Source organism: Bufo gargarizans, chromosome 4 (assembly GCF_014858855.1).
Source record: "Bufo gargarizans isolate SCDJY-AF-19 chromosome 4, ASM1485885v1, whole genome shotgun sequence".
NCBI lineage: Eukaryota > Metazoa > Chordata > Amphibia > Anura > Bufonidae > Bufo > Bufo gargarizans.
The window spans coordinates 351174283-351202281 of NC_058083.1; the positions used below are offsets into that span (position 1 = coordinate 351174283).

Here is a 27999-nt window from a genome sequence, read left to right on the forward strand (position 1 = left end):
CGCATATGACAGTCGGTCATCCCTACTTGTGATATGAAAGTCCCAGCATTTATGGGACCAGCTGGGATGCATGCTTTCACCACATACAAGCATGCAGGATCTACAGACCAAGCTGCATCATCTGTGGGCAAATGTGCCACCTGTATGCCTTCATGCCCAAATATATTACACCTTGTATCTAGTTAGGCTACAGGTGGTCTATTACATCCTCTTTTTAATTGCACAGGTTTCTACAATAAACTTATCCCTTCGCTATATTATAATAACTTACACATATTCCCACATACAGAGTTCCAATTGATTTCAAAACTTCTGTGTGTTTTTTTTTTTTTTGTCAATGACTGTATTTAAAGGGGTTGGTCACTTTCTGGCTACTTGTGACTAATGTGTAGTTAAGATGACTACATGGCACTAATATAGCCTTTGTTGATATTCTGTGCCATTTGCTATATTTCATAAGCCATGTCGCCTTGCTGGGCAAATCTTCTGTGCTGTCCTCATAGAGGTTCTGTTCATAAGATGGCTGCTGATGGAGGGTCATGTGACCCGACACATAATTCAGTCTTCTCAATTCAAACACACTGTAACTGCACTAAACTTCCAACAGTGAACAAGCAGACGGCAGGTGCAGTGTATGTGAATGGAGGGGACATCACATGGAGGGGATTTTCCTAGTCACATGACCCTCCAACAGAAGCCATTTTATGGACAAGACCTCTGTGTGGACAGCAAAAAAAGACTTGGCAAACAAGGAAGCAAGCATACCTTATGAAATATAGAAAATGGTGCAGAATTTTAACACAGGTCAACAGTAACCAGAAAGTAGCCAACCCCTTTAACATCTAAAAACAGTTAATATCACTTACTTGAGTAGTTGCTGCATCATCAGCAGTCCATATATCTACCAGGTCTGCAGACCATGGGAAATCACTTGGTGGGAGCTGCAGTTCTTTACACGACATAGACTGTTAATAAATAATTTTTACTGTAAAACAGGTTTACTATAAAAAACAAAAGCACAGCAAGCATGTACTCGTGTATATGCACTGGTCCTACCACACTTCATTTATGCTTAGGACTTTCTTCTTAGTTCTCTTCTGTGACCTACCACATTGGCTATGCTGTTGTAATCCCACTTAGAAAAAAAATTAAATAATAATCACTTAATTACTGGGAAAGGTTACATCCATTTAGAATAGAATTCACTGCTAATATCAGGCAATACAGACAGAATGGCCGTATCCTTAGGTCGAACAACCTAAGGTACATGGGCGCCTTGCAACACAAGAGTGTGTTTACTAACCACTTTCCGTCACATTTTAACAGCCTGTCCCACTTTCCACAAGGACTTGAAGTACCATCTTCGTCCTCAAACGGCATTCCAGTGCCTTCCCCTCTGTGTCATTATTTCCTACATTAGAGGGAATCTGTGACTAGGGCAATGCCTTATAGGGCTACCTCAGCTGAATGTAATGATGCCTCTTAACAATCCCTTGCCTCATTCCGGAGAAAAGGTACTTTTAATCCATATGTAAATGAGCAGTTGAGCGCACTGTGGGCATGCACAAGCCACACTGGGCACTCATGCTCCTTCTACTTCCTCTGCCAGACCCTCCCCACTAATTGATTAGCAGGGCAAAGGTTCCTGCATAGTAAACTCCCCTACCTGTCAAAAGGGAGGGTGTGTTAGAGAAAGGAGGTGCAGCAAAGGTTCATAGACTGGCTCAGCTCCACCCTTGATGCACTTGAACACGACCTCCACCACTGCGGACTTAGGAACATAATGAATGGGAAATGCATCTAAGGATTGCAAGTTAAAGGATCGCAGAGAAAGTAAAAAAATAAAAATAAAATAATATTATATATATATATTTCTATTTATTTATTTTTTTTAAAAAGGGCATCTATCAGCAGATTAGTACCTATGAAACTGTCTGACCTGCTGCATGTGCGCTTGGGAGTTGAAGGCATCTGCATGGGCGGGCTGGCCGGCCATGGACCCTAAAGGGGAATTTCCCGATGGGCTTATGGCCAAAGAGTCATTTTCTTGGCTCCCAGCCAGGTACATAAAGTTCTGATGCTCTCAGCACTAATTAGTAGGAGCATCAAGCAATTATGCACCTAGCTAGTGGCTGCAAATGCCCTCCTAAATTCAAACTGTATCGCCATCCTCAGGACAATGATACAGTTCCATACTGTGGCATGAGCAGCAGTATTTTGTTCTACGGAGGCATATTTAGTGTGACACTGTGGTATCTGGTTCCGCTGGGGCAGTATATTGTTCTGCACTGTGGTATTTGTTTCTGACGGGGTGGTATTTTGTCTGCACTACTGTATTTCTGGTCCCACCTACTTCTGTTGTCCAATTTGGATCCGCCTACAACGTGGGGCAACTTTTTTTTTTTTCCCACGACCAATAAAGTTACCAGTCCGCCCTGGGCATCTTGCGTTGGTCCAATGTTCATATGTGACCACATTTCTAAGAAAAATTGTGTTTTACTATATACAAGATAAGCATCTAGAAGCAACGGGGATGTTGCTGTTACACCAAGAAGCTCGGCCTTTTTTGCAACTGCAGAGCCCTCCCCACAGCTGCAGGTGTAAAAAAAGCAATTTTTGGTCACCTTACATCACAAAAAGTGTAATAGCAAGCGATCAAAAAAATCATACGCACCCCAAAATAGTGCCAATCAAACAGTCATCTCATACCGAAAAAAAATGAGCTCCTACACAAGACAGTCGCCCCCCCCCCCCCCCAAAAATAAAAATAAAAAAAATGGCTTTCAGAATGTGGAGACACTAAAGAATCATTTTTTTTATTGTTTGTCATGTAAAACTGAAACAAATAATAGTCATATTTGGTATTGCCATGTCCGTGACAACCTGCTCTATAAAAATACCACATGATCTAACCCAGGCATCCTCAAACTGTGGCCATCCAGCTGTTGCAAAACTACAACTCCCAGCATGCCCGAACAGCCTATAGGTAGCAACCTACAGCAGGGCATTGTGGGAGTTGTAGTTTTACAACAGCTGGAGGGCCGCAGTTTGAGGATGCCTGGTCTAACCTGTCAGATGAATGTTGCAAATAACAAAAAATAAAAACGGTGCCAAAACTGCTATTTCTTGTTAGCTTGCCTCACAAAAAGTGTAATATAGAGCAACCAAAAATCATATGTACCCTAAAATAGTACAAACAAAACTGCCACCCTATCCCATAGTTTCCAAAAAGGGGTCACTTTTTGGAGTTTCTACTCTAGGGGTGCATCAGGGGGGCTTCAAATGGGACATGGTGTCAAAATACCAGTCCAACAAAACCTGCCTTCCAAAAACCGCACGGCATTCCTTTCCTTCTGCTCCCTGCAGTGTGCGCGTACAGCAGTTTACAACCACATATGGGGTGTTTCTGTAAACTACAGAATCAGGGCCATAAATATTGAGTTTTGTTTGGCTGTTAACTCTTGCTTTGTAACTGGAAAAAATTGATTCAAATGAAAAATCTGCCAAAAAAGTGAAATTTTATCTCTAATTTCCATTAATTCTTGTGGAACACCTGAAGGGTAAACAACGTTTGTAAAATCAGTTTTGAAAACCTTGAAGGGTGTAGTTTGTAAAATGGGGTCATTTTTTGGGTGGTTTCTATTATGTAAGCCACACAAAGTGACTTCAAACCTAAACTGGTCATGAAAAAGTGGGTTTTAGAAATTCTGAAAAATTTCAAAATTTGCTTCTAAACTTCTAACGTCCTCAAAAAATAAAATGTCATTCCCAAAATGATTCAAACATGAAGTAGACATATGGGGAATGTAAAATAAAAATTTTTGGAAATGTTTCCAAATTTTTGGGAAATTTTTATTTTTTTTATAAATAAAAATTAATCTTTTTTTACTCCATTTTACCACTGTCATGAAGTACAATATGTGACGAAAAAAATCTCAGAATGGCCTGGATAAGTAAAAGCGTTTTAAAGTTATTCACACAAAGTGATACTGGTCAGATTTGCAAAAAATGGCCTGGTCCTTAACCACTTAAGGACCACAGGTTTATACCCCCCTAGTGACCAGGCCCTTTTTTACAAATCGGCACTACACTACTTTCACCGTTTATCGCTCGGTCATGCAACTTACCACCCAAATGAATTTTACCTCCTTTTCTTCTCACTAATAGAGCTTTCATTTGGTGGTATTTCATTGCCGCTGACATTTTAACTTTTTTTGTTATTAATCGAAATTTAACGATTTTTTTGCAAAAAAATGACATTTTTCACTTTCAGCTGTAAAATTTTGCAAAAAAAAAACGACATCCATATATACATTTTTCGCCAAATTTATTGTTCTACATGTCTTTGATAAAAAAAAAATGTTTGGGCAAAAAAAAAATGGTTTGGGTAAAAGTTATAGCATTTGCAAACTATGGTACAAAAATGTGAATTTCCGCTTTTTGAAACAGCTCTGACTTTCTGAGCACCTGTCATGTTTCCTGAGGTTCTACAATGCCCAAACAGTAGAAAAACCCCACAAATGACCCCATTTCGGAAAGTAGACACCCTAAGGTATTCGCTGATGGGCATAGTGAGTTCATAGAACTTTTTATTTTTTGTCACAAGTTAGCGGAAAATGATGATGATTTTATTTTTTTTATTTTTTCTTACAAAGTCTCATATTCCACTAACTTGCGACAAAAAATAAAAAATTCTAAAAACTTGCCATGCCCCTCACGGAATACCTTGGGGTGTCTTCTTTCCAAAATGGGGTCACTTGTGGGGTAGTTATACTGCCCTGGCAATTTAGGGGCCCAAATGTGTGAGAAGTACTTTGCAATCAAAATGTGTAAAAAATGACCGGTGAAATCCAAAAGGTGCACTTTGGAATATGTGCCCCTTTGCCCACCTTGGCAGCAAAAAAGTGTGACACATCTGGTATCGCCGTACTCAGGAGAAGTTGGGGAATGTGTTTTGGGGTGTCATTTTACATATACCCATGCTGGGTGAGAAAAATATCTTGGTCAAATGCCAACTTTGTATAAAAAAATGGGAAAAGTTGTCTTTTGCCAAGATATTTCTCTCATCCAGCATGGGTATATGTAAAATTACACCCCAAAACACATTCCTCAACTTCTCCTGAGTACGGCGATACCACATGTGTGACACTTTTTTGCTGCCAAGGTGGGCAAAGGGGCACACATTCCAAAGTGCACCTTTTGGATTTTGCAGGCCATTTTTTACACATTTTGATTGCAAGGTACTTCTCACACATTTGGGCCCCTAAATTGCCAGGGCAGTATAACTACGCCACAAGTGACCCCATTTTGGAAAGAAGACACCCCAAGGTATTCCGTGAGGGGCACTGCGAGTTCCTAGAATTTTTTATTTTTTGTCACAAGTTAGCGGAAAATGATGATTTTTCTTTTTTTTTCTTTTTTCCTTACAAAGTCTCATATTCCACTAACTTGCGACAAAAAATAAAAAATTCTAGGAACTCGCCATGCCCCTCACGGAATACCTTGGGGTGTCTTCTTTCCAAAATGGGGTCACTTGTGGCGTAGTTATACTGCCCTGGCAATTTAGGGGCCCAAATGTGTGAGAAGTACTTTGCAATCAAAATGTGTAAAAAATGCCCGGTGCAAATCCGAAAGGTGCACTTTGGAATATGTGCCCCTTTGCCCACCTTGGCATCAAAAAAGTGTCACACATCTGGTATCGCCGTACTCAGGAGAAGTTGGGGAATGTGTTTTGGGGTATTATTTTACATATACCCATGCTGGGTGAGAGAAATATCTTGGCAAAAGACAACTTTTCCAATTTTTTTATACAAAGTTGGCATTTGACCAAGATATTTTTCTCACCCAGCATGGGTATATGTAAAATGACACCCCAAAACACATTCCCCAACTTCACCTGAGTACGGCGATACCAGATGTGTGACACTTTTTTGCTGCCAAGGTGGGCAAAGGGGCACATATTCCAAAGTGCACCTTTTGGATTTTGCAGGGCATTTTTTACACATTTTGATTGCAAAGTACTTCTCACACATTTGGGCCCCTAAATTGCCAGGGCAGTATAACTACGCCACAAGTGACCCCATTTTGGAAAGAAGACACCCCAAGGTATTCCGTGAGGGGCATGGCGAGTTCCTAGAATTTTTTATTTTTTGTCGCAAGTTAGTGGAATATGAGACTTTGTAAGGAAAAAAGAAAAAAAAAGAAAAATCATCATTTTCCTGCTAACTTGTGACAAAAAATAAAAAATTCTAGGAACTCGCCGTGCCCCTCACGGAATACCTTGGGGTGTCTTCTTTCCAAAATGGGGTCACTTGTGGCGTAGTTATACTGCCCTGGCAATTTAGGGGCCCAAATGTGTAAGAAGTACCTTGCAATCAAAATGTGTAAAAAATGGCCGGTGAAATCCGAAAGGTGCCCCTTTGCCCACCTTGGCATCAAAAAAGTGTGACACATCTGGTATCGCCGTACTCAGGAGAAGTTGGGCAATGTGTTTTGGTGTGTCATTTTACATATACCCATGCTGGGTGAGAGAAATATCTTGGCAAAAGACAACTTTTCCCATTTTTTTATACAAAGTTGGCATTTGACCAAGATATTTTTCTCACCCAGCATGGGTATATGTAAAATGACACCCCAAAACACATTCCCCAACTTCTCCTGAGTACGGCGATACCACATGTGTGACACTTTTTTGCAGCCTAGATGCGCAAAGGGGCCCAAATTCCTTTTAGGAGGGCATTTTTAGACATTTGGATCCCAGACTTCTTCTCACACTTTCGGGCCCCTAAAAAGCCAGGGCAGTATAAATACCCCACATGTGACCCCACTTTGGAAAGAAGACACCCCAAGGTATTCAATGAGGGGCATGACGAGTACCTAGAATTTTTTATTTTTTTGCATAAGTTAGCGGATATTGATTTTTTTTTGTTTTTTTCTCACAAAGTCTCACTTTCCGCTAACTTAGGACAAAAATTTCAATCTTTCATGGACTCAATATGCCCCTCACGGAATACCTTGGGGTGTCTTCTTTCCGAAATGGGGTCACATGTGGGGTATTTATACTGCCCTGGCTTTTTAGGGGCCCTAAAGCGTGAGAAGAAGTCTGGAATATAAATGTCTAAAAATGTTTACGCATTTGGATTCCGTGAGGGGTATGGTGCGTCCATGTGAGATTTTATTTTTTGACACAAGTTAGTGGAATATGAGACTTAGTAAGAAAAAACAAAAACAAACAAAAAATTTCCGCTAACTTGTGCCAAAAAAAATGTCTGAATGGAGCCTTACCAGGGGGGGGGGGGGGGGGGGGGGGGGGTGATCAATGACAGGGGGGTGATCACCCATATAGACTCCCTGATCACCCCCCTGTCATTGATCACCCCCCCTGTAAGGCTCCATTCAGACATCCGCATGACTTTTTACGGATCCATGGATACATGGATCGGATCCACAAAACGCATGCTGACGTCTGAATGGAGCCTTACAGGGGGGTGATCAATGACAGGGGGTGATCAGGGTAATCAGGGTGATCACCCCCCTGTCACTGATCACCCCCCCTGTAAGGCTCCATTCAGACATCCGCATGACTTTTTACGGATCCATGGATACATGTATCGGATCCACAGAACGCATGCGGACGTCTGAATGGAGCCTTACAGGGGGGTTATCAATGACAGGGGGTGATCAGGGTAATCAGGGTGATCACCCCCCTGTCACTGATCACCCCCCCTGTAAGGCTCCATTCAGACATCCGCATGACTTTTTACGGATCCATGGATACATGTATCGGATCCACAAAACGCATGCGGACGTCTGAATGGAGCCTTACAGGGGGGTTATCAATGACAGGGGGGTGATCAGGGAGTGTATATGGGTGATCACCCGCCTGTCATTGATCACCCCCTGTAAGGCTCCATTCAGACGTCCGCATGTGTTTTGCGGATCCGATCCATGTATCCATGGATCCGTAAAAATCATGCGGACGTCTGAATGGAGCCTTACAGGGGAGTGATCAATGACAGGGGGTGATCAGGGAGTGTATATGGGTGATCACCCGCCTGTCATTGATCACCCCCCTGTAAGGCTCCATTCAGACGTCCGTATGCTTTTTGCGGATCCGATCCATGTATCCGTGGATCCGTAAAAATCATACGGACGTCTGAACGGAGCCTGACAGGGGGGTGATCAATGACAGGCGGGTGATCAGGGAGTTTATATGGGGTGATCATGGGTTTATAAGGGGTTAATAAGTGACGGGGGGGGGGTGTAGTGTAGTGCAGTGTGGTGTTTGGTGCGACTGTACTGACCTACCTGAGTCCTCTGGTGGTCGATCCTAACAAAAGGGACCACCAGAGGACCAGGTAGGAGGTATATTAGACGCTGTTATGAAAACAGCGTCTAATATACCTGTTAGGGGTTAAAAAATTCGGATCTCCAGCCTGCCAGCGAGCGATCGCCGCTGGCAGGCTGGAGATCCACTCGCTTACCTTCCGTTCCTGTGAGCGCGCGCGCCTGTGTGCGCGCGTTCACAGGAAATCTCGCGTCTCGCGAGATGACGCCTATTGGCGTTAGTGTGACCTGGGAGAGCCGCCGCGATGACGCCTTTCGGCGTTAGCGCGGCGGCAAGCGGTTAACCATTTAAGCTGTTACCATCGCTATGTTCACTAAAGTACCTTATTTCCAGCAGTCTTTTTACTTTATTTTGTTTTGTCATTTTGATATAAAAACGCTTTTTATGATATGCTAATGAGGCCCCAAGGTGCCTAGAGGAGCGTTTTTCCCTTCTCCGGTGCCCAGTGACGCTCCCCTGCAGTGCCCAAGAACGCCTCCTGATCCTCAAATAACCTCCCACAGCCCAGCAAACGGTTCCGCCCCCTCCCCACGTCATAGTCTACCTTCTAGAAATGCCCCGTCCTTACTGTCGGCAGCCAGAAAACTTGCGCAGGCGCAGTACCGCCTGTACCGTACCTCCAATCAGTGAAGAGTCTGTACCCGGAGACGGGAAGGAGAGGACGATAGTCCCATCGAGATGAAGGCAGACACCACCTTCAGAAGGAAGAAAGGGACTGAATGGAGAAAACAGCCCTGTCCTGGAAAAGGACAGAAGGACGGAACAAGAAGGGCCGCCATTCCGACACCAGTCAGAGACACGATGGCAAACAGAAACACAACTGTACAGGACAGAAGAAGCAGGGATAACTTCTGTAACGGCTCCAAGGAAAAGATTGGAGCGCCGAGAGCTCAGTATGTAGTTCCCAGGGCGGTATTGGAACGGTACAGAGGAACCAAGGATCGGAAGAAACCTAAAAAAAAAAAAAAAAAAAAAAAAAAAAGGGGGCCGCCCAGCATCAAACAGATGCCAGGACAAGACAGGCTAAAGTCCATGTCGAACACCGGAACCATGAAAGTGAACAACTATGCTCGAAGGAACAGCCTCTGAAGCCTGAACGGGCAGAAGCCATAATCGGAGTGATATGCCCCAAGCGGGAGTCAAAACAGAGCCGGCAAGGAAACGCAGTCGAGACAGAGGCAGACACAACACCCTTGAACCGAAAAGAGGAGTTAGTAACAGGGAAGCCATATGGCAGCCCAAAAGCAGAATCCCCGCTACACTGTGAGACGCCCTGCTCACCGCCTCGTAGAAGGTGAATATCCTGAAGAACCCAAAGTGGAGGTCCCCTGGACCTGGATAATCGAGCACCCAAGAGAAGTTGGGTGACCTACCCGAGAAGAGCGGCCCGAACCTGGTAGCAGATCAGCGTGACGCGCAGAGGGCGCCAATAGAAAGGACTCGTACCACACTGCATCCGAAGAGGAGTAAATGGTAGTAGGCGAGGGAACAGCAGTCCTGCCAGAGCCAACGTAGAAGTCGAGAGGCACTGCAGACCGCACTCTCAACCCAGTGACCGCTTGCGCAGGGAAGCAATGTTGCGGGAGGCCGAACGGGTACGCATCTAGGAACCACGAACACTCCCCAGGTGGAAGGGCCAACGAACACGGTGGATGCCGTCAGAACGGGACCACAATATACAATCCAAACCAGAGAATGAGTACCACCCAGCTCGGTGCAGTAGAGAGCAAGTAGAGCCCGTCTACTTATATATAAAGTATATATTATTGAACACATTAGGCATTCATGTATTGTTTGTTTGACAACACCTTAGGTTTATACAGGTGGACAGAATGATCTCTTCAGAGAAGAGTGCAAGGCTTGCGACAAACATCGTATCCCAAGAGAAAAAAAATATGTCGTAGGAGGAAGTGAGGCATACGTACGAGCAGCCCCGTAAGCAGTGAGAAGGCCAACCCACCTACGGGCGGAGAAGGCATACACGGCACAAAACGCACAGAGCACACAAGAACGTCTGCTCACTGCAAAAAATAGTCACTCAGCGAAGGGGGCCAGCCACAGAGTCCCACCGTATCTATGGAAGTGCAAAGTGCAACCTGAAAGGAAGTTATGCACAAGACTAGTACGGCATGCGATGGAACGCAAGCAGTCTGCCCAGAAAGGGGGGGAAATGTACCTGGCAAACACTGCAGTTGGCAAGAGTGCAAAGGCCCGTCCCAAAAAGGGGGAATGCCACAGCGAGTACCTACTTCGGAGAAGTAGGACATACCATATTCCGCCCAGAAGGGGGCCATGCACATGGCCGCACATGAATCCAGCAGGAAGGTCCACCTAGTGAAAGGGGCTATGCCGCACAGGGTTATCCTAGCATTAAGTGATTGTGCAATAATCCACCCAACACCGAATTCGGGAGAGTGCAACCACTCCGCCAATAAAGGGGGACGTGTACCAGTTCAGCAAAGCTGTGTATCTCGTGAGCGTGCAAAATTCCACCCATGGAATGAGGGGTGGGCGCGCACAAGGCCAGCACCGTATCCAAGGGGAGTGCAAGCATTCCACCCATGTCAGAGGGCCATGCTCATGGCCAGCAACATATCCAGTAAGAGTGCAATATGCCGCCCAGAAAGGGTGGTCATGCACATGGCCAGCATCGCATCCAGGGAGAGTGCGAGCACCCCGCCATGGATGGGGGTCACGCACATGGCCAGCAATGTATTGGCGAGAAAACAAACAGTCAGTTAGAGTGTATGTATGTCGCCTGAGGAAAGGAGGCATGCCCATGGCCGGCAGCGAATCCAGCGAGTGCGTACACCACCACGGAAGGGGGGGGTCATGCATATGGCCGGCAGTGGATCCAGAGAGAGTGCAAGCACCCCGCCAAGGAACGGGGTCATGCACATGGCCAGCAACCTACCGGCGGGAGAACAACCCCAGTCAGCGAGAGTATATGTGTGCCGCCTGAGGGAAGGAGGCATGCCCAAGGCTGGCAGCGAATCCAATGAGAGTGCAGCATACCGCCAATGGAAGGGGGTCAAGCACATGGCCGGCAGCGAATCCAGTGAGAGTGTAGAATTCCGCCTACGGAAGGGAGTCATGCCTATAGCAGGCAGCGACTCCAGTGAGAGTGCAGTGTTCCGCCTATGGAAGGGGGACGTGCACATGGCCAGCACCGATCCGGTGAGAGTGCAGTATTCCGCCTATTGGAAGGGGTTCATGCACATGGCCGGCAGCGAATCCAGTGAGAGTGCAGTGTTCTGCCTATAGAAGGGGGTTACGCACATGGCCAGCAGCGAATCCAGTGAGAGTGCTGCGTTCCGCCTATGGAAGGGGGTCGTGCACATGGCCAGCACCGTATCCGGTTAGAGTGCAGTATTCCGCCTAAAGAAGGGGGTCATGCACAAGGCCAGCCCGCAGCCAGGGAGAGTGTAGTATTCCGCCTAGAAAGGAGGGTCAAGCACATGGCAGGCACCATAACTGGAGTGGGTGACTAATTCTGCCTATAGAAAGGGCCGCATGCACCTGGCCAGCGCCGTATCCCGGGAGAGGGCAAGAAACCGCCTAGAAGGGGCAACATGCACCTGGCCAGTAGCGCGACATGCCACATATGGAAGGGGGCATTCATACATGCCGCACTACTGATTGATGAGGCTGCAGCGTCCTGCACAGCCCACAAGAAATCCGTTATTTATCCATTTTTTTATTTTTATATCACTCACTGAGGCAGAAAGGGGGGGGGGGGGGAACCATACAGGGGCACAGCCTCTCTGAGAGGCAGGAGGAGAAGGGGCCAGCCATACAGGCCCATTTGGAGCCGGCCAGTACTCAAAGGGTTAACGGGGACTCAGCAAGGGGGGCGGCGCAGGGATCCCCTAGGGGCGAGGAAAACCTCCAGGCAGGAAGACTTCGCGCCTGGAGAAGGTCCCACCCCCTCTAACAGAGGCCGGAATTTTGCGGCCTAGTAGGCCGTGAAGCCAGGGCCTAAATTTTTGCACCCAGCTGACCGGCACCGCATGGTATTTGAGGTACCGGCCGGGACTGGGCCGGAGTGGTGCATGTACATACCGGCCGCGGGAGCCCACCCTGCAGGCCGGATGGAGCGCCGGAATTGCGCCGGCAGGCCGGGAAGCCTGGGCCAAAACTTGCGGCGCCCGGTCGACCGGAATGTACCAACGGTCGGCCGGGGCCTGGAGGAGCATAGCTCTCAAATCAAAAGCCAGCCGCGGGTGCCCACCCCGCTGGCCTGAAGTCAGGGGCCCGGGAAGGAGCGCCGGAGGGGCGGCCCAGCAGGCCGCGAAGCCTGAGCCAAAATTGTGGCGCCCAGTCGTGTTCAAAATCGCAGCGCCTGGGTCGGAGGCGAGGCCTAACGCCACTGCCGCCATGAGCGGGCCCCAGGCCCTGAGCAGCGCACCGGTAAGGGGATGGGGGGGAACCTGAGACCGGGTGGCCGACGATAGAAGGGACTCCGGTAGGAGAAGGAAGGCAATTTGGCTAAACCCACTGCATCCAGCGGCGTCCTATGGAGGCCAGGAGTGGAGGAGAGGGAGGACAGGGTCCAGCCTAGGTCCAGCATGGGAAGGGTGGCATCAGTATGGGGGTCAGGCACGCAGGAGACCGAGGTGGTGGTGGTGGTGGTGCGGGGGGGGGGGGGAACGTAGGGCTGGAGAAGCCACTCTCTCACCATCAGCCGTCTTCACCCTCGGTCCGTTCCAGCAGGGTGGCCCCTTCAGCTACTGGCACCGTAATGGCAGGACACTGGAAGAGGGACTTGGCGTGCGGGCGACCCTTGCGCTGGCGGGATGCAGGGAAGCGAGGCTGCCCTGGTCCACCTTGCCTTCTGTGGGGGAGGCAGCAGTGCGGGTGACCGTCACTGGCACAGCTCTACCCCGGGAGAAACAGAGAGGTCTAGTGCGTCTCTGTTGTCCCTGATGGTCTGGAAGAAAAAGAAAAAAGTAAAAATCAAAAATTAAACAAGGAGAAAATAGCCCTGCAGAGCAGGGAGTGTCTTGCCTCCTTGGAACCTAAGCAAAAAACTGGCAGTCTCTCTCTCCAGGCTGAGGGTACAGCTGTGGAGGAGGGGCTTAACAGTTTTCACTTAGTGTCACGCCTCCTAGGGAGCTGAGCTATACCCAAGGTCTCCTGTGTCCCCCAAGGAAAATGGGCGAGAAAGAAGACTGCTGGAAATAAGGTACTTTAGTGAACATAGCGATGGTGACAGCTTAAAATGGTAAAAGCAGGTGACAGATTCCCTTTAAAATATAAATTTATGTATCGTGTATGGTAAAAATGCAAAATGGCCGATTCGCTAATTTTTTGTTCCTTCACAAAAAATAGCGATCAAAAATTCACACACACAGTCCAAAATATTATCAATAAAAAAAATTAAAAAAAATACAGAATGCCCTGCAAAAAATGAACCCTCAAACAGCACCATAGACTGAAATTTAAAAAAAATAATAGAGGTTAGAATATGGCAACGCATACAAAAAAGTTTTTCCAAAGATTTTTTTTATTTTTTGATACATAGAAAAACTAAATATGCCACATCTCAGTAATCATACCGACCTGGAGAATGAAGGAAACAGGTCAGTTTTGCTGCATAAGGGACAGCGTAAAAACAAAACCAATAAAACTGGGGTGGATGTGTTCTTTCCCGATTCCACACTATTCAGAATTTTTTTCCAGCTTCCCACAACATTGTATGCACTATTAAATATGCTATTATAAAGTTTAACTGGTCCACAATAAAACAAGACCCCATATTGCTCTGTGAACTCTTTAAGTTATGGCTCCGGGAAGGCAAGGAAAAAAAATTATAATGCAAAAATGAAATATCACAGGGACTCGGGGAATCGCGGCCGCACTGCAGGCTGTTACTCTCAGGCAAGAGGGGAAGGATAGGGGGCGTGGTTACCTTGACTTGAAGCAAGGAGGCCGCTGCCCCCTCGACTTCAAGCTGGCCGGCACTATAGCACTGATGCAGAATAAAACCGCGTTTTTTTTAACTTATGCAGCATCGGACAACAGGATGAAGTATATGATTATTAACAGGCTGCAGACTACTATGAGGTACTGCTGGGGGGTGTAGATGCATTTTTGAGGTGACAGGTTCCCTTTAATTATCTTGGAAACCCCTTTAAGCCAAAGAAAAATACTCATATGGCAACTAATACAGCTAAATCAATGAAAAAATGCAAATGTTAAGGCTGTTTGAAAGTCTGCATCCTCATAAAAGTGGTCATTTAGTCTGAAATGAACTGTAACTAGGGTACCTTTGCAGATGAAGACTGGCTTATTTTCCACATTATAATACGATCACCACACACTAACCAAGCCCAACCAAGTTCATGAATCTTCACCATTAAAGAGTCACTGACTGATGATAAAAAGAGAAAAACAGTAAATAATAAATAAAAAAAAACAAGCCAATGATTATAATGTGCAATTTGGTCATTCTGGCAAATTACATAGAACCTATATTATACATTTGCTGCTTAGGTTTAGTATCCAAGCATGTACGATAGAGTCCACAGTACAAAACTCACAGCAGTTTAGTGGCATTTTAGCCTATTGCATTTACAGATCTCCACTGCAACAAAATTCTGCGTTGATGTTTATGCTCCTCCTCTGTGGAAATACAGCCTCAGATTTTTCCACACAACTGCTTTAGGCCTCTTTCACACGGGAGTCTTATTTTTGGCCCGGATAAGAGGCGGGTGCGTTGCGGGAACACGCGTGATTTTTCCGCGTGAGTGCAACACATTGTAATGCGTTTTGCACTCGCATGAGAAAAATCGCGCATGTTTGGTACCCAAACCCGAACTTCTTCACAGAAGTTCGGGCTTGGGATTGATGTTCTGAAGATTGTATTATTTTCCCTTATAACATGGTTTTAAAGGGAAAATAATAGCATTCTGAATACAGAATGCATAGTATAATAGTGCTGGAGGGGTTAAAAAAAAATAAAAAAGTTAACTCACCTTCTCCTCTTGATCGCGTAGTTCCCAGTCTCTTTACTTCTTTAATGATGAGCTGTGGGCTAAATGACCTGTGGTGACGTCAGATCACATGCTCCAATCACATGGTCCATCACCGTGGTGATGGAGCATGTGATCCGACGTCACCACAGGTCCTTTAGCCCACAGCTCATCATTAAAGAAAAAAAGAGACCGGGAACTACGCGATCAAGAGGAGAAGGCGAGTTAACTTTTTTTTTTTTTAACCCCTCCAGCACTATTATACTATGCATTCTATATTCAGAATGCTATTATTTTCCCTTATAACCATGTTATAAGGGAAAATAATAGAGTGAATAGACCGTCACCTAGAACCCATGCGTGAAAATCGCACCGCATCCGCACTTGCTTGCGGATGCTTGCGATTTTCACGCAAACCCCATTCATTTCTATGGGGCCTGCGTTACGTGAAAAACGCAGAATATAGAACATGCTGCGATTTTCACGCAACGCATAAGTGATGCGTGAAAATCACCACTCATGTGAACAGCCCCATAGAAATTAATGGGTCCGGATTCAGTGCGGGTGCAATGCATTCAACCCGCGCGGAATATTCGCCCGTGCGAAAGGGGCCTTAAGGGCGAGCACAAAAGGACTGACTGTGGTGCTTCCACAAAAGCAGCGCAAGAAAACCGTGTGCTTACTGCAGCGTGATTGTACTGTTTTGCGATCCCCGATTTAGATAATCTGTTGAAATGAGTTATTTTGTGAATGTCATTTTATTTTTGGGGGATGTTACAAGGCTTAGAAGTTTAGAAGCAAATCTTAAAATTTTTCAGAAAATCTCCAAAACCCACTTTTAAGGACCAGTTCAGGTCTGGAGTCGCTTTGTGAGGCTTACATAATAGAAACCACCCAAAAATGACCCCATTTTAGAAACTACACCCCTCAAGGTATTCAAAACTGATTTTACAAATTTTGTTAACCCTTTAGGTGTTCCACAAGAATTCATGGAAAATGGAGATGAAATTTCAGAATTTCACTTTTTTGCAAGATTTTCCACTTTAATCCATTTTTTCAGTAACAAAGCAAGGGTTAACAGCCAAACAAAACTTAATATTTATTGCCCTGATTCCGTAGTTTACAGAAACACCCCATATGTGGTCATAAACTGATGTACGGGCACACGGCAGGGCGCAGAAGGAAGGAAAGCTATATGGTTTTTGGAAGGCAAATTTTACTGGACTGGTGTTTTGACACCATGTCCCATTTGAAGCCCCCTGATGCACCCCATGAGTAGAAAATTCAAAAAAGTGACACCATTTTGGAAACTATGGGGAAAAGTGGCAGTTTTGTTGGTACTATTTTAGGATATATATGATTTTTGGTTGCTCTATATTACACTTTTTCTGAGGCAAGGTAACAAAAAATAAATGTTTAGGCTCCGTTTTAATTTTTTGTTATTTACAACGTTCATCTGGCAGGTTAGATCATTTGCTATTTTTATAGAGCAGGTTGTTACAGACGCGACAATAACAGATATTTTTTGGTTGTTTGTTTCAGTTTTACATAATAAAGCATTTTTAAAAAAAACTTTTTTTTTTTTTTGTGTCTCCACATTCTGAAAGCCGTTGTTTTTATTTTTTGGGCGACTGTTAAGTAGGGGCTAATTTTTTTCTGTACGAGATGACGGTTTGATTGGTACTACTTTAGGGTGCATATGACTTTTTGATAGCTTGCCATTACACTTTTTGTGATGTGAAAAAATGAGACCATATTTATTTAAAAAAATAATAATTCAGTGTTTACCTGAGGGGTTAGGTCCTGTGGTATTTTTATAGAGTGGGTTGTTATGGACGCGGCAATACCTAATATGTATACTTTTTTTTATTTACTTAAGTTTTACACAATAATATTTTAGAAACAAAAAAAATCATGTTTTAGGCCTCTTTCAGACGGGCGTTGCGGGAAAATGTGCAGGTGCGTTGCGGGAACACCCGCGATTTTTCCGCACGAGTGCAAAACATTGTAATGCGTTTTGCACTCGCGTGAGAAAAATCATCACATGATCCATCACCATGGTAAAAGATCATGTGATGGATAATGTGACGACTGTGACGTTACCAAAGGTCCTTGTTGCTACACAAAACTAAGATCAAGACAGAAGGAGATGCCGGGCTGCAAGAGCAAGTGGATTAAGGTTAAATTATTTTTTTATAACCCCTCCAGCGCTATTTTACTATGCATTCTGTATTCAGAATGCTATTATTTTCCCTTATAACCATGTTATAAGGGAAAATAATAATGATCAGGTCTCCATCCCGATCGTCTCCTAGCAACCGTGCGCCAAAATGCACCGCACCCGCACTTGCATGTGGATGCTTGCGATTTTCACGCAACCCTATTCACTCCTATGGGGCCTGTGAAAAACACACAAAGAGGAGCATGCTGCGATTTTCACGCAACGCACAAGTGATGCGTGAAATTCACCGCTCATGTGAACAGCCCCATAGAAATGAATGGGTCAGGATTCAGTGCGGGTGCAATGCGTTCACTTCACGCATTGCACCCGCGCGGAATACTCGCTCGTGTGAAAGGGGCCTTAGTGTCTCCATATTCTGAGAACCATTTGTTTGTTTTTTATATTTTGGACGACTGTCTTAGGTAGGGTATCACTGTTTGCGGGATGAGGTGACGGTTAGATTGGTACTATTTTTTGTGGTGCCTATGACTTTTTGATTGCTTGGTGTTGCACTTTTAGTGATGTAAGGACAAAAAAATTTTTTTTTTTTTGCATAGTTTTTTTTCTTTTTACTGTGTTCATCTGAGGGGTTAGGTCATGTGATATTTTTATAGAGTCAGTCAATACGGACGCGGCGATACCTAACATGCCTACTTTTTACACATTTTATTTTACTTTATTTTGGGAAAAGAACGCTTTTTATTTTTTTTATTTTTTTACTTGAAACTTTTAAGAAATTAAAACTTTATTTTTGAATTTTTTTATTTTTTTTTTTACTTTTTTTTGTCCCACTCTGGGACTTCAACTTTTGGGGGTCTGATCCCCTTTACAATACTTCTGTATGGTGATGCATTGGCTGTAAGTGTATTACAGACTGTAATACACTTACAGCTTGCTTGCCTGTGAGATCAAGGGGGCTGAAACTCACAGGCTTTCACGGAAGGCAGCCACAAGGCCTACGGGCTGCCTTTCCTGCCATCGGGTCTCCGTCACAGCAGCGAGGGGACCCGATGGCTGCTTTCTCCCTGCACGGACATCGCACATGCCACAGTCTGCGCTGACCGCGGCATATCAAGGGTTAATGCGCTGGCATTAGTAATTTCATAGATGCTGGCGCATACAGCAGGGGTCCGGCTATCAATGACTGCTGGATCCCTGCCGCTGATGCTTGTTTAGTCAAGTAGGAGAATGGAATAAAGGTGGATTTCAATGGACAGAGGAGCAGCAGATTGTTGGGAAGGAAGCTTCCTTTCCTCAGAGTCAGCTGCTCATTAAGTGGAGGTGAAGCACTACATTTAAATGCAGAAATCACCTCCAAAGTATGAGGATGAGTGGTCGCTATTGCAAATGTCAGATCCCAGGGGGGTATGTATTACAGGAGTTCTCTGACACTTATTTTTTAATTACTGCCCAAACCCCTTCCTTTATTTTAACAATGTTCTTCACCTTCCCACCACTGCAGCCATATTGTATTGTTTTACCTCAAAATGACATGCCCATATACCACATGTGACTACTGCAACCAATCACGAGTTTGAGAAAGCCAGTAATTAGCTGCTGCGGTCACGTGCGGTACACATGCATGTCACCACTGTAGTCAGAATATTGTTGGCAGGGAGGACAGGGCACAGTCACAGGAACAAAGAATGTTTGAAATGGTAAGCACAATGCTTTTGGTTAAAAAATAAAAAAAGAAGCTTTTCAGACAACCCCTTTAACATTCCCGTACATTTAAGTCAACTTAACCTGCCAATTTTGGCAAGAAAGGATGACTATAATGTAATGGTAGCAGCCCGAGAGTTCCCTTAGCATTAACCCCTTAAGGACCAGCACCATACATGTACAGCGCTGGTCCTCAAGTCACGGGCCTCTGCACCCTACATGTACGGCGCGGGTCCTTAAGGTGTTAATGCTTAGGAAACTCTCAAATTGCTACCATTACATTAATTGCTTTGTTACTGGAAAAAATGGATTCAAATTGAAAATTTGCCAAAATAAAGAAATTCTGAAATTTCATCTCCATATTCCATTAACTTTGTGGAACACTTAAAGGGTTACCAACGTTTGTAAAATCAGTTTTGAATACCTTGAGGGGTGTATTTTCCAAAATGGGTCACTTTTTTGGAGTTTCTACTCTAGGCCGGCATCAGTGGGTCTTAAATTGTGACATGGTGTCAAAACCAGTCCAGCAAAATCTGCCTTCCAAAAACCATATGGCGCCCCTTTCCTTCTGCGTCCTGCCGTGTGCCTGTACAGCAGTTTATGACCACATATGGGGTGTTTCTGTAAACTACAGAATAAGGGCAATAAATATTGAGTTTTGTTTGGAAAAATGGAAAATTTGCCAAAATAAGTGAAATTCTGAAATTTCTTCTCCATTAATTCTTTAGGAACTAAAGGGTTAACAACGTTTGCAAAATCAGTTTTGAATACCTTGAGGTCTGTCGTTTCTAAAATTGGGTCATTTTTGAGTGGTTTCTATTATGCAAGCCTCACAAAGTGACTTCAGACCTGAACTGGTCCTTAAAAAGTGGGTTTTGTAAATTTTCTGAAAAATGTCAAGATTTACTTCTAAACCTTCTAACATCCCCAAAAAATAAAATGACAATCACAAAATGATCCAAACATGAAGTAGAGATATAGGGAATGTAAAGTAGTAACTATTTTTGGCGGTATTACTATCTATTATAAAAGTAGAGAAATTGAAATTTGCAAATTTTTCCAAATTATTGGTAAATTTGGTATTTTTTTTTTATAATTAAAAATGTATTTATTTTTACCACTGTCATGAAATACAATATGTGACGAGAAAACTGTCTCAGAATGGCCTGGATAAGTAAAAGCGTTTTAAAGTTATTACCACATAAAGTGACATGTCAGGTTTGCAAAAAATGGCTCTGTGAGGAAGAAGGAAATGGCCCAGATGTGAAGTGCAGTGTGTATGTTACAGTAGTGAGCCCCAGATGCTGTACTGCTTAAAAATGTAATGAATTACCATGAGCACTTGCCAAAGCCTCCATGACCTTAACTGGTAGGGTGGAACCAAATAACTGAACATTATAATTGACAGTTTCGACAGCACATGGGTGAAGAACAACTCTTGAAGGTGTTGCCCTGAAAATGGAAGAAAAAAAATTATTCTGCAATCTTAAAAAACAAACACACAAACTTATTATATATGTGGAAACGTGTGTGTATGTGTGCACACATAGCCCATACATACATAAATATATACACATAGAAACATTTCCCTCGGTGGAATCTGATTGTTGCTATGGGCAACTAAGGCAGTTCTACTTTACACCAGTTTTATAAATCATAATGTGTTACCTGGGTGGATTTTTGTACTAGCTTACTCGCAGCAGATCTTTCCGTTTAAACAGGAGATGTGCTGCGAACAGTAATATGAATCCAATCTAAGGGTACGTTCATACTTGCGTTGTTAGAATCTGGCAGGCAGTTCCGGCAAGCAGTGTACAAACAGATATTTGTTCTCTGGAGCCATTAGACGGATCCGGTGATATACCGGATCAATCTCATCCAGAATAATGGTATTTTGACCGGTCAAATACCGTACAAGGGACAGACCGGAAGACATCCTGATGCATACTGAACGGATTGCTTTTCATTCAAAATGCATTAGGACAAAACTGATGAGTTTTTTTTTTTTCGGTATTGAGATCCTTTACCGGATTTCAATACTGGAAAAGAATAACGCTAGTGTGAAAGTACTCTTATAAAAACAATAATAGGCTACTTAACCCAGTCACAGATAATATGGACCATACATGCTGAGTGCACATGCCAATTCTAAAAAAGCAACCAAATATATTGTCTTTTGCAAGTACTTGCGTTGTTGGATTCCAGCAGGCAGATCCGGCAATTTGTATGCAAGCGAATACCATTTGTATCGGATCCGGATGTTTGATTGCAATGCCGCATCCATCTCTCCGGTTGTCATCCGAAAAAACAAATCCGTCATTTATCTTTTTGAAACTTTTAAAAGGTCTGCGCATGCAAAGCCGGATCCGTTTTTCCGGAACTCTTGGGACCAGATCCGGCATCTGTTCCGCAATTTTGGATGAAGAAGATACCGCAGCATGCTGCAGTATTTTCTTCATTCAAACTGTACAGTGACTGAACTGAAGCCTTCCTGATGCATCCTGAATGGAATGCTCTTCATTCAGAATGCATTAGGATAAAACTGATACGTTTTTTTTCTGGTATTGAGACCCTAGGACGGAACTCAATACCGTAAAAGTTTAAAGGGAACCTGTCACCAGTTTTATGGTGTCCTAACTAAGGGCAACATAAAGTGACTGATTCTCTTAGCAAAATGCTGGGTCACTTTCTTTAATTGACCCAGTCAATCTGCCAACATCTTGTATTGAAAAGCTCCAGCTGATCATGATGTGTCCTGAATATTCATGAGCTCCTGACTCTCCCCGCCTACCTGCCTATGATTGACAGTTTGTTTCCATATGAATCAGCAGCAGGTGGGCAGGGGAGTGGCTATAGCTCTGAATTAAATATACGCTGGACTCAAATCAGCTCATTAGCATGCGGCATCTTTGTGTGTATATTATGAGGTAACCATCTGTCACACCAGTAAGTGAATACATCTAAGGCACTTTTTAGTAGTTAATGATTGATTATAATCTAACTAATTATATACAAATATCCACATGACAGGTTCCCTTTAACGCTAGCGTGAAAGTACCCTTAGTCAGACATCTTATATTTCTATCTTTAACTAAAGAGTTAACTTGGATACTGTTATACTGTTGCTAAGAAAACAGAGCTCTCATATCATCGATTAAAAATATGTTTTCTGATTAGGACGAGCTGGTTATGAGATCATGGAGTCTTAGTGACATATTTAGGTACTCCATAGCTTCTTTTAGATAATTGGTTAGTCGACACTTGTCAGCTTCTTTAGTTTATGGCAAACAAACGCTTTCAAGGATAATGGAATCAGAGGACGACAGATCAAAGGTTAAAAATGCATTAATATAAATTTTCATACGTGTTAGAAAATTTTTACCTAATTAAAGAGGATCTTTCATTACAATAAAAAAAATCTAAACTAAATATGCTGACACGGAGAGCGGCGCCCAGGGATCTCCCTGCACTTACTATTATCCCTGGGCGCCGATCCGTTCTCCGGTTATAGGCTTCGGTATCTTCAGATTTTCGGCTCAACTGGGAGGAGTCTGCCAGTGTCTCCTTCTCCCAGGCTGGAGTGCTGGCCAATCGCGGCACTCAGCTCATAGCCTGAGAGAAAAAAAAACAAATCAGGCTATAAACTGAGCGCTGCGATTGGCCAGCCCAGGGATGATAGTAAGTGCAGGGAGATCCCTGGGCGCCACTCTCCATGTCTGTATACTTAGTTTAGATTTTTTTATCGTAATGAAAAGGACCTCTTTAACTATCATGAAATATAAAGAGGCAGGAGTTTTCCTTATGCATATTGGAGGTTTCGAGGTTGTCACGCAAAAAGAACTTTTAACTAGCCGAGAATTGAAAAGTGTAAAAAAGGTGTGAATTTTCTTGCGTATGGTGATGCTCTAATGTGGTCATAGAAATGAATATTATCACTTAAAGGGTTTCTATCACCAGAAATACTGTTATGTAGCTGACTGACATTAGCGATGCGCCCATGTCAGCACTACATAACAGTATGTTTCTAACGTTAGACCCTGCAGCCGTTTTTTGTTAAAAAAGCACTTTTATTATATACTAATGAGCCTCTATCAAGAGGAGCGGGGCGGGCACAACACTGGACCTGGGCGGAATACAGGGTGAGTGGACGGAGCCTCTAGGTGCTGATTTTACGCCCACATAGCACCTAGATTCTAAAATGTGAAAGTTGCTCAGACGGATCCGTCCAGACTTTACATTGAAAGTTAATTGTGCGTATCACAGCCCCCTGTAAGAGATCGGGTGGTGCCAGGCAGCAGGGGGCAGTTATGTACACAGTTCTTAGTATATTCTAACTTGAAGCGTTGCAGCGTTTTGGTGTCCGCCTGGCCATGCGGAGCCAAACAGATCCGTCCTGACTTACAATGCAAGTCAATGGGGATGGATCCGTTTGACGTTGACATAATGTGGTGCAATTGCAAACGGATCCGTCCCCCATTGACTTTCAATGTAAAGTCAGGAGTCCCTATCAATATACCATCGGATCAGAGTTTTTTCCAATCCGATGGTATATTTTAACTTGAAGCTATATGTTAGTATATACATCGGATTTGAGTTAGATCGTGAAGACTCAGATCCGACAGTATATTCTAACACAGAGGCGTTCCCATAGTGATGGGGACGCTTCAAGTTAGAATATACTAAGAACTGTGTACATAACTGCCCCCTGCTGCCTGGCACCACCCGATCTCTTACAGGGGGCTGTGATACACACAATTAACCCGGCACCTGAGGGGTTACTTGTGCGGATCTCAGCCCCCTGATCGGGTCCAGACCCCCCCCCCCCCCCCCTCTCTCTCCCCAGTATTAAAAGCATTGGTGGCCAGTGCGCCCCCCCTCCCTCCCCAGTATTAAAAGCATTGGTGGCCATAACTGGCCACCAATGCTTTTAATACTGGGGAGGGAGGGGGATCTGGCCCCTGCTGCCTAGCAGCACCCGATCAGGGTGCTGAGATTCGCACAATTAACCCCTCAAGTGTGGCAACTGAGGGGTTAATTGTGCGGATCACAGCCCCCCTGTAAGAGGTCGGGTGGTGCCAGGAAGCAGGGGTCAGTTATGTACACAGCTCTTAGTATATTCTAACTTGAAGTGTCCCCATCACCATGGGAACGCCTCTGTTAGAATATACTGTCGGATAAAGCTGTTATGCAGACGGATCCGCAATGAACGGATAACCATCGTTTGCATTTATAGGTGCGGATCCGTCTGTGCAGATACCAGACGGATCCGCACCTAACGCAAGTGTGAAAGTAGCCTAAGTAACCCCAGATCCTAAAATGGCACAACGGAAAAAAAAATACGGAACGGATCTGTGAAAAACAGACTGTAAAACACTGAAATAGCCATACGGTAGTGTGAAAGAGGCCTTAGGGGGGTCTGTCCCATGAAGACTAATCTTCCGCAAACTGATAATTTCTTTTAAACATTTTGGACGCTGGTTGTCTCTTTTCTGGGTCCATCCATTCATTATGTATAAGGGATTTAATGTTGTTGCGGACTGGAAAAACAAATTGTTTCCTGTCTGCAAGTCCCAAAAACATTTGGTCTTGAATGAATAGGGGTTCTTTAGGTTCTTCCAATTTTTTTGTAGCTCTGATTGTTTTTAATAGAGATTCTGTATCCTCAATGGAACAGAGTGGACATCCTGAAGCATTCTCTGACACATTAGAGCTTGTATCCGACGTCAGCGCTAGGACGCCGGCACCGACGTCACCATGCGATGTCTGCGTCACTCCGCCGACGCCACTACCTCCTGCCATAGGAGCACTCCCCGGCCCCATGGGAAAGCCTCCTACCACGCCTCAAGCAGTTCCTACACCGGAACACAGAATAATAAGCCCGGGGTTGCCAGCATGTGCCGAACTTACACCGAGAGGAGGGAAGAATGATCCACCTTGCTCCGCGACTCCTCCTGCAGCGGCTCTCTGGAAGAACCGGGACAACCTACCAACAAGGCCCCACATTCCACGCTGATCCCACGATCCTGCCTTCAAAAAGACGTGTTTTGTTCCCATGACGTTCCATGTGTGGCAAAACTAACCCATGCCCTTCATTCTCTGGACCAGTACAATTATAAAGATACCCCATATGTACAGGTTTTTTATGTCTAAATAATATAAAAATAAATGTAAACTTTGAGGGGAAAAACATTTTTTTTTTACATCACCATATTCTGACCCCCATAAAAAAAAAATTATACTTATGGCCACTTTGACCCTTTTTTCTGTTACGTCATTCGCCATATTGGAGAAATATTTCTATATTTTAATAGTACGGGCATTTTCGGTTGTGGTTATACCAATTATTAGGGATGAGCGAATCAACTTCGGATGAAACATCCAAAGTCGATTTGCATAAAACTTTGTTCTAATACTGTACGGAGCAGGATCCCCATACAGTATTAGAATTTATTGGCTTCAGTATATTGTAAAAAAAATAATTCTCAAACTCAGGTTCGGTTCTAAGGTACCACTTGGAACCGAACCAGAGTTCGGGAAATTATTATTTACAGTATAAATCAATTTCTGAAGTTATTATGCAAAGTCTTGCGAGACTTTGTGAAGTAATAACTTCAGCTTATCGAAGCCAATACATTCTAATACTGTACTGAGCTCCTGTTCTGTACAGTATTAGAACAAAGTTCTATTCTAATTAACTTTGGATGTTTCATCCGAAGTTGATTCGCTCATCCCTACCCATGATGTTTTTTTTTTTTTTTATAGTACGGAAAGGGGAGTTATGTAAACATATATATATATATATATATATATATTTATTTTAATATATTTTTAACAATTTTACTTCAATATATTAATGATCTTGTAGAAGGCTTGCACAGTAAAATATCAATTTTTGCAGATTACACTAAACTGTGTAAAGTAATTAACAAGGAAGAGGACAGTATACTGCTAGAGATGGATCTAGATAGATTGGAGGCTTGGGCAGAGAAGACAAATGTAAGGTTATGCACATGGGTAGGAATAATGCAAGTCAACCGCATATACTAAATGATAACACTGGGCAACACTGACATGAAAAAGGACTTAGGAATTTTAATGAACAGCAAACTAAGCGGCAGAAACCAGTGTCAGGCAGTTGCTGCCAAGGCCAATAAGATAATTTGTTGCATAAAAAGGGGCATAGCTGCCCGTGATGGGAACATAGTCTGACCACTTCACAAATCACTAGTCAGACCACACATGGAGTACTGTGCACAGTTCTGGGCTCCTGTGAACAAGGCAGACGTAGCAGACCTGGAGAGGGTACAGAGGAGGGCAACAGTACCCTGAAAGATAAAAATTAGGGTTATTCACTTAAGAGAAAAAACTACTAAGGGGAGATCTACTTACTATGTATAAATATATCAGAGGTCAGTACAGAGATCTATCCCATCATCTATTTATCCCCAGGACTGTGACTGACGAGGGAATATCCTCTGGCATCCTTATTAGCCACACAGGATGGGGGTAAGAAGCCTGGAATTTCGAGCTTCTGGGTTTTCCACCCTTTAGAGGCCGTGATCTCAACATCTAAAGACTTTAATTAGCGCTCAGCATTATTGGTCCTTAGCCACGGGTCTCTGCTGTGTAATCTACTATGTCATGTGCATGTATCCTAAGTGTGTGTGATCACATTGTGGAAATGCAGTTGATTTTCTGTCAAACAATTGTGTGCAGAAGATCTGCAGTGTTTTACAGTACCAAAGTAAAAGTTTTGGGCAATACTCATCCACATGTTGTGGAAAAAAAGCTGCAGTAGAAACTGACCTGTGGTACAGATTTAAAATCTGTCAATTTATTCTGCAGACTTGCACTGCTAAGAATTAAATCTGTGAAAAATCAGAAGCATTTCTGGAACAATACCTGAATCAAAAATTAACCATTTGGGGCATTTTTTCCACTGGAGATTTACAGCAAAAATGCCGAATTTCAGCAGCAGAAAATCTGCAGTGTTTCCACAACACATGAACATGCTGTAACAGCTGGGGGTCCGGCCCCCACCATTCAGAAGCACAGGGTCCCGGATTCTCCACTACATTTACAATATGGGACTGAAGGAGATTGTCAAGCAATATACTGTGTCCCCCACAGACCAGTGTTCCTCAACTCCAGTCCTCAGCGCCCACCTGACTTGACCATATCCCACAGAAAGAATACCTGTGATAAGTCCTGATGCACTGACATTAATATCACCTGCTAAATACCCCTTTCAGGTCGCCGAAGCTCAGGTGTCCCAGCGTCAACATCCCGTTTGGCGCTGGTCACGTGGCTGCGGTGATGTGTCTCCCATGCGTTGGAGTCCTAGGTTCAAATCAGAACATCATTCGCATGGAGTTTCCTCCCACACCCCTAAGACACACTGATAGGGAACTGAGTTTGTAAGCCGCAATGTCTGTAAAGCGCCATGGAATAAGTCAGCGCTATATAAGTAAATAAACAAACTCAGCGGCCGGGATCAGGTCTGGCTCTACTTCGGGTACTTTCACACTAGTGTTTTTCTTTTCCAGTATTGAGTTCCGTCACAGGAGTTCAATACCGGAAAAGAACTGATCAGTTTTATCCTAATGTATTCTGAATGGAGAGCAATCCGTTCAGGATGCATCAGTTCAGTCCCTCTTACGTTTTTCCATTTCATCCACCATGACGGCCCACATTGAGATTGACCCTTGACCTCTGTAGGGGCAGGAACACATAGAGAGTTTAAGAACCCCCCACCCCTCCACCTCCTCAGTGCTTTCCTGCCCCTACAGGGGCCA

The 27999-nt window shown here is 44.1% G+C and overlaps 1 protein-coding gene across 1 annotated transcript in view; it reads right to left on the minus strand.

Moving 5' to 3' along the window:
• NUP133 (nucleoporin 133) overlaps positions 1-27999 on the minus strand; it is a 279976-nt gene that overhangs the window by 240532 nt on the left and 11445 nt on the right. The window contains exons 2-4 of the mRNA XM_044292116.1: positions 20538-20656; positions 14617-14720; positions 867-965 (exon numbers count right to left, since the gene is read on the minus strand). Of these exons, the coding sequence (XP_044148051.1) occupies positions 867-965; positions 14617-14720; positions 20538-20656 (322 nt within the window). The remainder of the gene's footprint in view (positions 1-866; positions 966-14616; positions 14721-20537; positions 20657-27999) is intronic.